This window comes from Salmo trutta, chromosome 28 (genome assembly GCF_901001165.1).
Source record: "Salmo trutta chromosome 28, fSalTru1.1, whole genome shotgun sequence".
NCBI classification, from domain to species: Eukaryota; Metazoa; Chordata; class Actinopteri; order Salmoniformes; family Salmonidae; genus Salmo; species Salmo trutta.
Genome location: NC_042984.1, coordinates 9,806,570 through 9,820,207, shown reverse-complemented (window position 1 = coordinate 9,820,207; position 13,638 = coordinate 9,806,570). Strand labels below are relative to the sequence as shown.

Below are 13,638 nucleotides of genomic sequence, written 5' to 3'. Positions count from 1 at the left end.
TGCTGCTGATATTCCCAGCTAGACATTCCTCGGCATTGTGCAGTGCTCATGGCTTAGGCGGTGGCGGCTGGCATAGCAGCAGTTTTGCTATGTAGAGGGACTATCGGCTAAGCCGACAGAGAAGAACCGATAGCCAACAGAGAAGGGCCGACAGAGAAGGGCCGATAGCCGACAGAGAAGGGTCGATAGCCGACAGAGAATGGCCGACAGAGAATGGCTGATAGCCGACAGAGAAGGGCCGATAGCCGACAGAGAAGGGCCGATAGCCGACAGACTAGAAAAGGACAATATCGGCTAGGCCGAGAGAGAGAGCGAAAGAGAGAGACAGAGAGATCCCCATCAACTATGGTGTAGGTGTGAATATTTAATGAATCGCGCTAGACCTCTGGGGAAACTTTGGCTCATCTTGTTCACTATCTTACTACCTGAATCTATCTTATCCTGTCTTGTTCCCTCTCAATTGAGTTGAATTGTAAAAATAACAGCACATATTGTTGGGTACATTTCCTGCTTTCACATCCTGCTATCATTAACTTGAATGGGGATGACCATTCTATTTCTATGCCAGCACATGCACTCAGCAGTGGAGGAGAAGAGAAAATGTGCGTCTTAAAAAAAAAAAGGGCTGTATATATATATATTTTTTTTTGGTGCAATTTGAACAGTTATTAAAGTGACCGCGTTCATTTGGCTGGCCAGCAATGGTCATCCAAAATTCCATGACCGTTACAGCCCCCTAATTTCAGTGACGGTGGATAAGCTCCAAAAAGAAGATGGAACAACATGAGTCTCAGTCTGGAAGGTTCTTACGTCTCCCCTAATCGTATGAAGAAGTACCTTTAACAGAACAGCGAGTCAAGACACAAATGAAAAAAGGCTGAAAATAGAACTTCATTTTCAACTCACCTCCCTCCACTCTTTGGTGCCGATACCCTGCACATACAGCACAACCACTGCAGAGAGACAAAGAGAGGAGACAGAAGGCCATAGAACTGGAGAACATGGGGCCAGTTGCATTTGTAGAGCGTTTTTCATTTACAGACATAAAATCACAAAACTCTAAAAAAAAATATTTTACCTTTATTTAACTAGGCAAGTCAGTTAAGAACAAATTCTTATTTTCAATGACAGCCTAGAAATAGTGGGTTAACTGCCTTGTTCAGGGGCAGAACGACAGATTTTTACCTTGTCAGCTCAGGGACTCGATCTTGCAACCTTCCGGTTACTAGTCCAACACTCTAACCACTAGGCTACCTGCCGCCCCATTGTGAAACAACCACTAAAATAAAAACGCTTTAAAAAAGGTCAAAACATTGAAACTAATAGAGAAAACTAATTTGGTAGCATAGTATATGACAGTCATTCAATTCTCCCTGAAAACATACTTCTCTAATAAGCATTTAAGAAAAAACACACTTGATTCAGTTCAGGTTGGTCAACCGTTGCCACAGCCATTTAAACACAGCGGTTGAATGTTGGGCATTAGAGGTAATGCACTTCACTCTGGCTTCGTGCAGGCAATTAAAAATATGTTCTCTTCTAAAGACCAATTAGGAACGTTGAGAAACCAGCATCAGGACAAGTGTCTGGGCACCTTGGCAACGTAACTGCATTGGCAATTGCTGCTCATGGTAGATCTAAAATAGTAACACAAGAATGGAGCTATATACAGGGAGTACCAGTACCAGATCAATGTGGACCTATATACAGGGAATACCAGTACCAGATCACTGTGGAGCTATATACAGGGAGTACCAGTACCAGATCAATGTGGAGCTATATACAGGGAGTACCAGTACCAGATCAATGTGGAGCTATATACAGGGAGTACCAGTACCAGATCAATGTGGAGCTATATACAGGGAGTACCAGTACCAGATCAATGTGGAGCTATATACAGGGAGTACCAGTACAAGATCAATGTGGAGCTATATACAGGGAGTACCAGATCAATGTGGAGCTATATACAGGGAGTACCAGTACCAGATCAATGTGGAGCTATATACAGGAAGTACCAGGAGCAGATCAATGTGGAGCTATATACAGGAAGTACCAGTAGCAGATCAATGTGGAGCTATATACAGGGAGTACCAGATCAATGTGGAGCTATATACAGGGAATACCAGTACCAGATCAATGTGGAGCTATGTACAGGGAGTGCCAGATCAATGTGCAGAGGTACAAGGCATTTGAGGTAGACATGCACATGAAGGCAGGGTTAAGTGACTAGGCATCAGGATAGATAATAATAAGGTATTTGAGGTAGATATGTACATGAAGGCAGGGTTAAGTGACTAGGCATCAGGATAGATAATAATAAGGTATTTGAGGTAGATATGTACATGAAGGCAGGGTAAAGTGACTAGGCATCAGGATAGATAATAATAAGGTCTGTGAGTGGATACAGTTGAAGTCGGAAGTTTACATACACTTAGGTTGGAGTCATTAAAACTCCTTTTTCAACCACTCCACACATTTCTTGTTAACAAACTATAGTTTTGGCAAGCCGGTTAGGACATCTACTTTGTGCATGACATAAGTCATTTTTCCAACAATTGTTTACAGACAGATTATTTCACTTATAATTCATTGTATCACAATTCCAGTGGGTCAGAAGTTTACATACACTAAATTGAATGTGCCTTGAAACACCTTGGAAAATTCCAGAAAATGATGTCATGGCTTTAGATGCTTCTGATCGGCTAATTGACATAATTTGAGTCATTTGGAGGTGCACCTGTGGATGTATTTCAAGGCCTACCTTCAAACTCAGTGCCTCTTTGTTTGACATCATGGGAAAATCAAAAGAAATCAGCCAACACATCAGAAAGAAATTGTAGACCTCCACAAATCTGGTTCATCCTTGGGAGCAATTTCCAAATGCCTGAAGGTACCACGTTCATCTGTACAAACAATATTATGCAAGTATAAACACCATGGGACCACGCAGCCGTCATACCGCTCAGGAAGGAGACACGTTCTGTCTCCTAGAGATGAACGTACTTTGGTGTGAAAAGTGCAAATCAATCCCAGAACAACAGCAAAGGACCTTGTGAAGATGCTGGAGGAAACAGGTACAAAAGTATCTATATCCACAGTAAAACAAGTCCTATAATCGACTTCCCTCAGCAAAGAAGAAGCCACTGCTCCAAAACCGCCATAAAAAAGCCAGACTGCGGTTTGCAACTGCACATGGGGACAAAGATGGTACTTTTTGGAGAAATGTCCTCTGGTCTGATGAAACAAAAATAGAACTGTTTGGCCATAATGACCATTGTTGTGTTTGGAGGAAAAAGGGGGAGGCTTGCAAGCCGAAGAACACCATCCCAACCGTGGGGCACGGGGGTGGCAGCATCATGTTGTGGGGGTGCTTTGCTGCAGGAGGGACTGGTGCACTTCACAAAATAGATGGCATCATGAGGAAGGACAATTATGTGGATATATTGAAGCAACATCTCAAGACATCCGTCAGGAAGTTAAAGCTTGGTTGCAAATGGGTCTTCCAAATGGACAATGACCCCAAGCATACTTCCAAAGTTGTGGCAAAATGGCTTAAGGACAACAATGTCAAGGTTTTGGAGTGGCCATCACAAAGGCCTGACCTCAATCCTATAGAAAATTTGTGGGCAGAACTGAAAAAGCATGTGTGAGCAAGGAGACCTACAAACCTGACTCAGTTACACCAGCTCTGTCAGGAGGAATGGGCCAAAATTCACCCAACTTATTGTGGGAAGCTTGTGGAAGGTTACCCGAAATGTTTGACCCAAGTTAAACAATTTCAAGGCAATGCTACCAAATACTAATTGAGTGCATGTAAACTTCTGACCCACCGGGAATGTGATGAAAGAAATTTAAGATGAAATAAATCATTCGCTCTACTATTATTCTGACATTTCACATTCTTAAAATAAAGTGGTGATCCTAACTGACCTAAGACAGGGAATTTTTACTAGGATTACATTTCAGGAATTGTGAAAAACTGAGTTTAAATGTACTTGGCTAAGGTGCATGTAAACTTCATCTGTATGTACAAAAAGGAGGGTTAAAGAACTAGACATCAGGACAGATAATAATACGAGTACAATAAAAGAACAGAGTAGCAGCAGCATTTGATGAGTGTAAAGTGTGTGTGTGCGCACATGTGTGTGTCGTGTATGTATGTAGTACATGAGAATGTTTGTGGGTTTTGTATGGGACTGTCAATGTACATATGTATGTATGTATGTATATACTGTCTATAAAGTCTAGTGAGTGTGCGTAGGGTCAGTGCAGGATATAGTTGGTACAGATGGTTTGGGTCCCATAATTGACGATATAACGGCCTGGCTATTTAGCAGTCTTATGGCTTGGGGGTAGAAGCTGTCTCAGATCCTGTTGGTCTGAGAGCCTATGCATTGGCACAGTTTGTCAGACCGTGGCAGAGTGAACAGTCTATGGCTTGGGTGGCTGGAGTCTTTAGCGATTTTTTGAGCCTTCCTTTAACAACGCCTGATAGAGGTCCTGGATGGCAGGTAGCTCTGCCCCAGTGATGTAATGTGCCGTCCGCACCACCCTCTATAGCGCTTTGTGGCCGAGGGCGGTGCATTTGCCATACCAAGGGGTGATCCAGCCAGTCAAGATGCAAAGAAGTATCTGTCTACTCAAGTTTCCTCTGTGTTTGTAAGCATGTCAGAGGACAGTAAGTGAGAATGAGACAGACTTAGTCAAGGCAGAGCTATGACAGCTCACACTATTGCCCTGTAGTCTAATTCTAAAAGATAACAGGGTCTGCTGGAGCCATAGTTAGCTCCTAGCAGTGTAGCCCATTAAAATATGTAACTCTGGTCTGTCAACAAAGTAAACAGCTATCGGGGGTGCCTTGCAGAAACATCCTTTGAACAACAGTTTGGAGCGAATCATTCAAAGGAGATAAGAAGTGCCTCCTTGACCTGTGGTATACCGTAGGATTCCTCCAGAATGAGACAGAAACTAATACTCCTTTAGATTCATCTACATTTGAGGAGAGATGAGAGAAGCCCACAGCCTAACTAGGCTTGGACGATATATTGTTTATACTATATACTGTGTTATTTCAACATGTGGTTTGCTAACTTGCCAGCTAAGTGGCTAGATGTTAAGATGAAGCCTCTTGGTTACAGCAGAGACATTCAAACCCCCTCCTGGATCAAGATCCCTGTTGACTAAATTGTTTTGTACTTCCACAAAATAGAAATAGTGCCCCCTTGTGTGCACATTCAGTAATACCGTAGACGCCGGTAGGTACAGAAACGGTATGAACATCTGGATATCGCCCAACCCTTAACCTAACTCCCAGCAGCAGATTGATTGTTTGCTTTATGGAAGGTGACTGGGAGAGGACAGCCCATCTGGTGGGATACAGCAGAGCCAAATCCAAAGGAGCTGCATGCCAATTTCTCCTTTGGCTTCAGGATCAGGTAACCAGGTGAACAGAACTTCAATTCAATCAGCCTTACTATCGAATCCATTATGCTGAGTGTTGAGGTAGCCAATAAAAAATAAAAAATAAATAAAAATAAAAATCACAATTTTTTGTACAACAGAGCTTATTGTCATGCATAAAATAGGTTGGCGAAGTAATACAAAAATACATGCAGACATGCAGACTTCCCATTAGATCTGAAAAGACACCCATCACAAGTCTGGCTTGATTAGGCTGACAGTGCATTACATCATCCTGTCTAAAATGCAGAGATACCAGACAATATTCTTCACACTGTTAATTAATCAGAGTGTAAATCAAGTTGAAGTAAGCAGAGGGTACTTTTGTGGTCTATGATGAATGACCTTACATAGTCACATGGATGTTTATTACACTGTTGATTGCCATAGGCTGGGTTTTGGATTTGCATTGCAAAAATAATCACACTGGATCAGGCCTTAAACCTCCTTGCTTGTGGGCATTGCATAAAAGCTGCTTGCTATGAGGAAAACAGGAAAATGGAGTGAGGAACCAAAGAGAGGAGGAATATGTTTTGCTTGGCAGACAGAGGGAGAAATTATTCACCCACAAACACATCAAGCCGGTCACGGATTGAGGGCGACGCTGCAGGTTTCAGGACTCGACTGTCAGAAATCCCCCCTAAATCTCTCACAGCAATTTAGGTGAGGGAGGATAGGGTTTAGATCCCGGCTAATCTATTGGGGGGGGGGGGGGGGGCTGACCCTGAATGAACCATAAGTCTGGAACCCCCTAAACCCTAGCAGGGATCTGGTTTAACAAGGTCACAGAAACACCACCAGTCTGCACACATAGGGAAAATGGCAGCTAGGAGTGATACTTATGAGTCCTTATAGTTGACACGTCGCAACCTTGAAACAGAGGAGACACACTAGGGCTGACCCCATTTAGTCAACTGGTCCATTGTTTGTTCGATAGGCTGTTGGTCGACTGAGATATCTTTAGTCAAGCAGTAGCATAAAATAAAAATAACGTGTACAAGACCTGTCTGATGTGGCTTCTGTCTGAGTGGACTGATCCATTGTGGAGGCCTGTCTGAGTGGACTGATCCATTGCGGAGGCCTGTCTGAGTGGACTGATCCATTGCGGAGGCCTGTCTGAGTGGACTGATCCATTGCGGAGGCCTGTCTGAGTGGACTGATCCATTGCGGAGGCCTGTCTGAGTGGACTGATCCATTGCAGAGGCCTGTCTGAGTGGACTGATCCATTGCGGAGGCCTGTCTGAGTGGACTGATCCATTGCGGAGGCCTGTCTGAGTGGACTGATCCATTGCGGAGGCCTGTCTGAGTGGACTGATCCATTGCGGAGGCCTGTCTGAGTGGACTGATCCATTGCGGAGGCTGTGGGTATGGCACAGCCCATCAGTCTAAGACATGTGCTACTGAAATTGCATATGGTTAAATTACGTAAACAATAAACACTAATAAAAATAATATAACTTTATAACAAATGCGCAACTGAGAAGATACATACACGTCAATATCCCAGGTTAAGGCATTGTGTTGGAAATGGACTGGGAGTATAGACGGATATCTTGGTCTACAGTCAATGGACAGTCAGTTCTTTAAAACCTCAGTTGGATAACATTTGTTGTAAAGGACCAGTAAAATAACCAGTAGCCAAACTTGTTTAAATCATAAACCCCATTGCTGATGGCAGTAATGTTATGTGTCACCTGAAGGTAGTTCTGAGTGTAGTATGCATATATACGGCTGCTAATGAGAGGGTGGCTTAGGTGGTTAGAAAGGGAACATTTTAGCTGTGTCATGATTCTAAAAGAGTGGAGAAATTCTTACTTAAGAGGCATGGAAAACAATGATTAATGATAGTCAGTGTGGGTGAAATTGCAGCTTTTATATTAATCTGCTGGGGAGACCTATACAACTCCTATTCAAATATGACCTTTTTGAAAAGCTCATTGAGTGGCTTAATAAACGAACGTACAACATTATGATCTTAATTACACCCACGGCAGGGACTGGCGTTTCCAAGCCACAATCAGGGAGTATAACTTAATGGATGGAATAATAGGTTTGTGGTAGGTATTGGACCTGCTTAAATTACTTTTGGGGGAATGATCTCAGCAGGGAAGCAGTCCTTGGGTAGCTTCCTTTCTAAAATGGACTGAGAAGGTTATGCACATTAGAGGAAATACGTTTTTTTTCACACTGCCTAGATTTGTCTATTATCCAGAGCGACTTACAGTACAAATTACAGTTACGTGCGTTGCTCAAGGGCACATTGACGGATTATTCCCGTGTGGCTCAGTTGGTAGAGCATGGTGTTTGCAACGCCAGGGTTGTGGGTTTGATTCCCACGGGGGACCAGTACGGGGGAAAAACATTTATGAAATGTATGCATTCACTACTGTAAGTCGCTCTGGATAAGAGCGTCTGCTAAATGACTAAAGTGTTATTTAACTAACCGGTTCGGGGATTCGAACCAACAACCTTCCGGTTATTGGCCTTCCGGTTATTGGCCCAATGCTCTTAACCGCTTACTACTTCATATTCAGGAGTCTGGTGGTTCTGTATCGGTGTGGGAGTTCAACTACTTGAGTCATTCAGATCAGCTATGGAAGCAATTCTCATTCTGACCAATTTACTATTATGCAAAATGAGACTGACATCACATTTAACTATTTTGGAGAGAGATTAAAGCAATATAACTTTTACATTCAGCAGACACTCTTATCAAGAGCGACTTACAGTAATGAGTGCATTATTTTGTACTAGTTCCCCATTGGAATCGAACCCACAACTCTAGAGTTGCAAGCAACATGCTCTACCTACTGAGCCACACAGGACCTCCAAACTGCAAGGAAGTGCAGTATACAGAACAGTGAAGTGCTCTAAAACAAAGGACATGTCTCATACATCACATTATGTATATCGCATGCCAATCAAAGAGATTATGCTCGGAACTCCAATTTTCCTTTTCAGGATCCAACTCTAAGAAGCAAATCACAATACGGAATAGATTTCAGTGAGAGGAATTTGTGAGAGCAGTTGTCATCTCCTCAAGGGTAGTCCATGCTTGGGTTAAAGGTCACACATGCCTAGAATATATTTAGGATAGCCTGAATCATACGGATATAAGGAGTGACTATGAGTCAATGGGAAACGTCCTCTCCACCAACCCTAGTTAAGTTAATCAACCTCCATACAAATTCACGAGCATCTTGGTGGAATTCATACAACATTTTGACAGCACTGTCCATGACAGACTAAAGTCCATGACAAAAAAAAGGTCCATGACAGACAAAAAGCCATGGCCAATAACGTACTGTGCTCTGAATAACTGAAACAGTTTTTGGTTTCTAAAATAGACTCATGACCAATAGGGCTGTCCCCGACAACAAAAAACAAAAAACATTTTAAAAAAAGTTGGTCAACCGAAAGTCGTCTTTTCTTTCGACCAATCGATTGGTCAACATTTTTAAATGTGTATTTTTTCCCCTATAAGGTGTGTTTTTTTAAAACACACCCTATGGTGTTATAATAAAATCAACTATATGTATTGAGTTTGTCTGATGCTTAAAGCACACTGTTTGATGAAATAAGACGCAAATGACTCAAGAGGAAGCCAGAGATCAAGATAACCAGAAGAGAAAAACCTTAACCTGACCCGACCGTCCTCTCGCTCCTGCTGGCTTTAGCAGATTCTACCATTACTCTCCTGAAGTTGCCGGTAATAGGCGAGGATTTGGCAACCTTTCTCGTGTGGAATGCCAATTTACAGTGCTTTCGGAAAGTATTCAGACCCCTTGACTTTTTCCACATTTTGCTACGTTACAGCATTCTAAAATTGATTTTTTTTAAATCCTCATCTACACACATTACCGCTAATGACAAAACAAAAACAAGTTTATTAAATGTATAAAAAAATGTTTTTAAATGCGATTACAACCTAAACTCTTCTTGGGTATGACGCTACAAGCTTGGCACACTAGTATTTGGGAAGTTTCCCCCATTCTTCTCTGCAGATCCTCTTAAGCTCTGTCAGGTTGGATGGGGCGCATTGCTGCACAGCTTTCATCAGGTCTATCCAGAGATGTTCAATTGGGTTCAAGTCTGGGATTTGGCTGGGCCAATCAATGACATTCAGAGATTTGTCCCAAAGCCACTCCTGTGTTGTCATGGCTGTGTGCTTAAGGTTGTTGTTCTGTTGGAAGGTGAACCGTCGCCCAAGTCCGAGGTCCTGGGCGCTCTGGAGCAGGTTTTCATCAAGGATCTCTGTACTTTGCTCCATTCATCTTACCCTCGACCCTGACTAGTCACCCAGTCCCTACCGATGAAAAACATCTGCACAGGCCTCCCGAGTGGCCCAGCAGTCTAAAGCACTGCATCGCAATGCTAGAGGATACACTACAGACCCAGGTTCGATCCCAGGCTGTGTCACAGCTGGCCGCGACCGGGAGACCCATGAGGCGGCGCACAACTGGCCCAGCATCGTCCGGGTTAGGGCAGGGTTTGGCAGGGCCGGGATGTCCTTGTACTGTCGCACTCTAGCGACTCCTTGTGGTGGCTGGGCACACGCTGACTTCGGTCGCCAATTATACGGTGTTTCTTCCGACACATTGCTGTGGCTGGCTTCCGGGTTAAGTGAGCAGTGTGTCAAGAAGCAGTGCGGCTTGGCAGGGTCGTGTTTTGGAGGATGCATGGATCTCGACCTCTGCCTCTCCTATGTCCGTACGGGAGTTGCAGCGTTAGGACAAGACTGTAACTACCAATTGGATATCATGAAATTGGGGAAAAAAAGGGGTAGAAATTACCAACAAAAATAAAATAAAAATATTTGTCACCTGTAATAAAACTATGGTAGATGGCATCAAGAGAGTAGTGGCTGCTGCATTCTGGTAAATGGTGTCAACATAGTTCAGAACTGTCAGGTACCCTTCCCCAGATCTGTGCCTCAACATAATCCTGTCTCGGAGCTCTACGGACAATTCCTTCAACCTCATGGCTTTTGCTCTGACATGCACTGTCAACTGTGGGACTTATATAGACAGGTGTGTGCCTTTCCAAATCATGTCCAGTCAATTGAATTTACCACAAGTGACTCCAATCAAGTTGTAGAAACATTTCAAGGATGATCAATGGAAACAAGATGCACCTGAGCTCAATTTCGAGTCTCATAGCAAAGGGTCTGAATACTTAAGTAAATAAGATCTTTATGTTTTTTAATTTTTAATACATTTGCAAAAATTTCCCAAAACTTGGTTTTGCTTTGTCATTATGGGGTATTGTGTGTAGATTGATGAGGATTTTAGAATAAGGCTGCAACGTAACAAAAGGTCAAGAGGTCTGAATACTTTCCGAATGCACTGTAGATATGCTACTGCTCGACAAAAAGAAAACTTGATCGATCAACAGCCGATCGATCAACAGCCTATCGACTAAACAATCGACCAGTCGAATAATTGGGGTCAGCCCTAATGAACATAACATTTTAATAGCATAAAACACACACACACACACACACACACACACACACACACACCACACACACACACACACACACACACACACACACACACACACACACACACACACACACACATACACACACACACACACCATAAAGCATTTAGACACACGTGGGTAATTGCACAGGTACATAGACAAAGCACAAGGTAATTCAATCATGGACACACACGCAGGCAACACTCGATTTAACTTCTCATAGCAAAGAGAGCCCCGGCAAAGAATTGGTACAAGAACAAAGTTATTATGTCTGAGCCATCTATTACTATGAGTTCAGAGCATATTCTTCTATTTACACAAAACATGCACACAAACACACATGCACACAAACACAAAGCAAGTGTAATCTATGTGATTGGTTAGTTGATAACACAAACTAGAAGAGGAAAAACATCCAAATCACATTTCACATTCTCAGCTACTTGGAGATTAGGCAGTGCACCTGCACCAGCGGCCTAAATCAATTAAGGACTACTAAACTCATAATCAAATACCCCAATCTCTGAGTACCTTGGCGGGGCTGTTCCTGTTGCTAATGTGCACCTTCATCAGAGCCCCATGGTGTCTCTTTCTGTGGGATTGCTGTGGTGACATCCAGTCCCCTGAGCCCTGTCCTGTCAGCTCAAAGCTGTCACCCTGTTCTGACCCCAACCTGACAGACTGTTGACCAACATATAGTAGCGTTGACCAAGCAACACTAGAGCAGGACTCATTTCTGCATTGTATCAAGCATTTGAAGAATGGAACAAAATATAGGCCAAGTAGAGGGTTATTTCATTCCTGAGTACCAAAGTGACCTGTACAGTTTATAAGTCGAGTCCCATCGCAAAGAGCAATCCGACACTCAAAACAAAGTGAAATGAGAGGCCATGAACAGGAGTAAAACAAATGTCTAAACATGAACTAGATCACAGCCATGTAATTATAGAGTTGGGCCAACGTGTAGAATTTTTAATATTGTTCTAATTTTAGACATTTAGTTACATAGCATTGTTTAAATATCCCTCATGTAATGTTAGCGGAGCTAACATGGCTGCCATAGAATGTTGTAGTGTCATGCACTAGCGGTTCTGAGGGGGGCCAGTGCCCCTGTGACAACAATTTTGGACCCCCTTGTGGCCCACCTAAATGTGGAGTATGAAATATTTTTTACATAACTAATGCCTGCAATGCAGTGAAGAAAACGATATGACAACAATAACGTCTAATGTAACTGGCCCCTCTAACAGTACAACTGGCTCCAGCTTGGCCCCCCCAGTTGAAATGGTCTAGAATCGCCACTGGTGTCATGTAAATCCATCATAATGCAGAAACACCAATGTCCTAACCATAACAATTGTAATTCAATAGGATCGCTATGGTCCCAACTCTCTAAATACATGGCTCTTGATCAGATCAAAAACTCTTCAGTCAAACAGATAACACTGCCACTGTGGTTGTGTTTCTGAGACCAAATCTTTGAGTCAAGCAGAAACTAGTGAAAAACTGAGATGTATGGAACAGATAAGGTAACCTATCTGACTTTGAAGACCAACAGATAGGAGTAAATGCAGAGTAAAACAGATGTTAAAACTGACTATGAACCTGTGATGTGTAATCTGTATAATTTTTCCAATGTCATCATATTTCAAATCTCAAATTTGTCCTTCTCAGAAATGACAAATTTGTGTGTAACCATTCGAATAGCAAAAGACGCAAATGTTCTCCGCTCCTCAGTCTTCAATCAGCTGTTTCTTTAAAATGGTTACGATGGAAGTTTTATTTTCATGACAGTCTTCATCCATAACTGTTGGTTACACAGTAACTGTACAAGCCCTATTTCTGTGTATCTGGATAAAACAAACGGCTTTATAAAAGAATGTGCTTAATGGAATGTTCATAAAAACCAGTCCCTGAATTAAAAAAAATAAATGACAGAACTCTGAACAAAACCAATCAATTTACTTGAGTATATTCTGGAAAGATGGGACATATGCATGCATGGAATTCCCCACATTTTTATCAACATTCACTCAAAAAGATGAAGGAGAAGGACATACCAGGATCAGACTTGGAGAACGTGTCCACATGCAGAAGATCCCTATGGAAATAACATACAGGGGAAAGAAATAACTATTTTAAAATCAGACTTTTTTTTCTCATAAAATGTATTCAATGTCACTGCAGCACCCACTTGAACATTTTTCTATGAAGCCTTTGTTCGCTTGTTAGTACATCATTTCTCATGGAAAAGACCTTGACATTAAACACTTGTTATTTTCTCTCATCAAAACTAAATGTATTACATACAGGTAACTGCCAAAATAATGGAAAAACCAACATAAAGCGTCTTAATAGGACATTGGGCCACCACGAGCTGCCAGAACAGCTTCAATGCACCTTGGCATCATAGATTCTCCAAGTGTCTGGAACTCTATTGGAGGGATGCGACACCATTCTCCCACGAGAAATTCCATCATTTGGTGTTTTGTAACATTATCAGTCACAGTAACCAACTCTTTCCTCCGCCGATGAGGACAGTCTCCTGTGACCATTTCTATATTGTCAGTATTTGAGTGACTGCCATTGGATTCATGGTTCATATTATATCAAAGGGGAAACAACTATTCCCCATGAAAGAAATGACAAAGACACTGGGTCTCTGTTGAGCTCTGGACCAGTGAGCTGAGGTAC

At 42.4% G+C, this 13,638-nt stretch overlaps 1 protein-coding gene across 5 annotated transcripts in view; it reads right to left on the bottom strand.

Annotated features, from left to right (window-relative positions):
* LOC115165429 (copine-9) overlaps positions 1-13,638 on the bottom strand; it is a 69,695-nt gene that overhangs the window by 54,123 nt on the left and 1,934 nt on the right. For 4 of the 5 annotated variants that reach the window (XM_029718524.1, XM_029718526.1, XM_029718525.1 and 1 more), the window contains exons 2-3: positions 13,005-13,045; positions 907-953 (exon numbers count right to left, since the gene is read on the bottom strand). In XM_029718524.1, coding sequence (XP_029574384.1) covers positions 907-953; positions 13,005-13,045 — 88 coding nt within the window. The remainder of the gene's footprint in view (positions 1-906; positions 954-13,004; positions 13,046-13,638) is intronic. The other variant, XM_029718529.1, reaches the window with a different exon arrangement.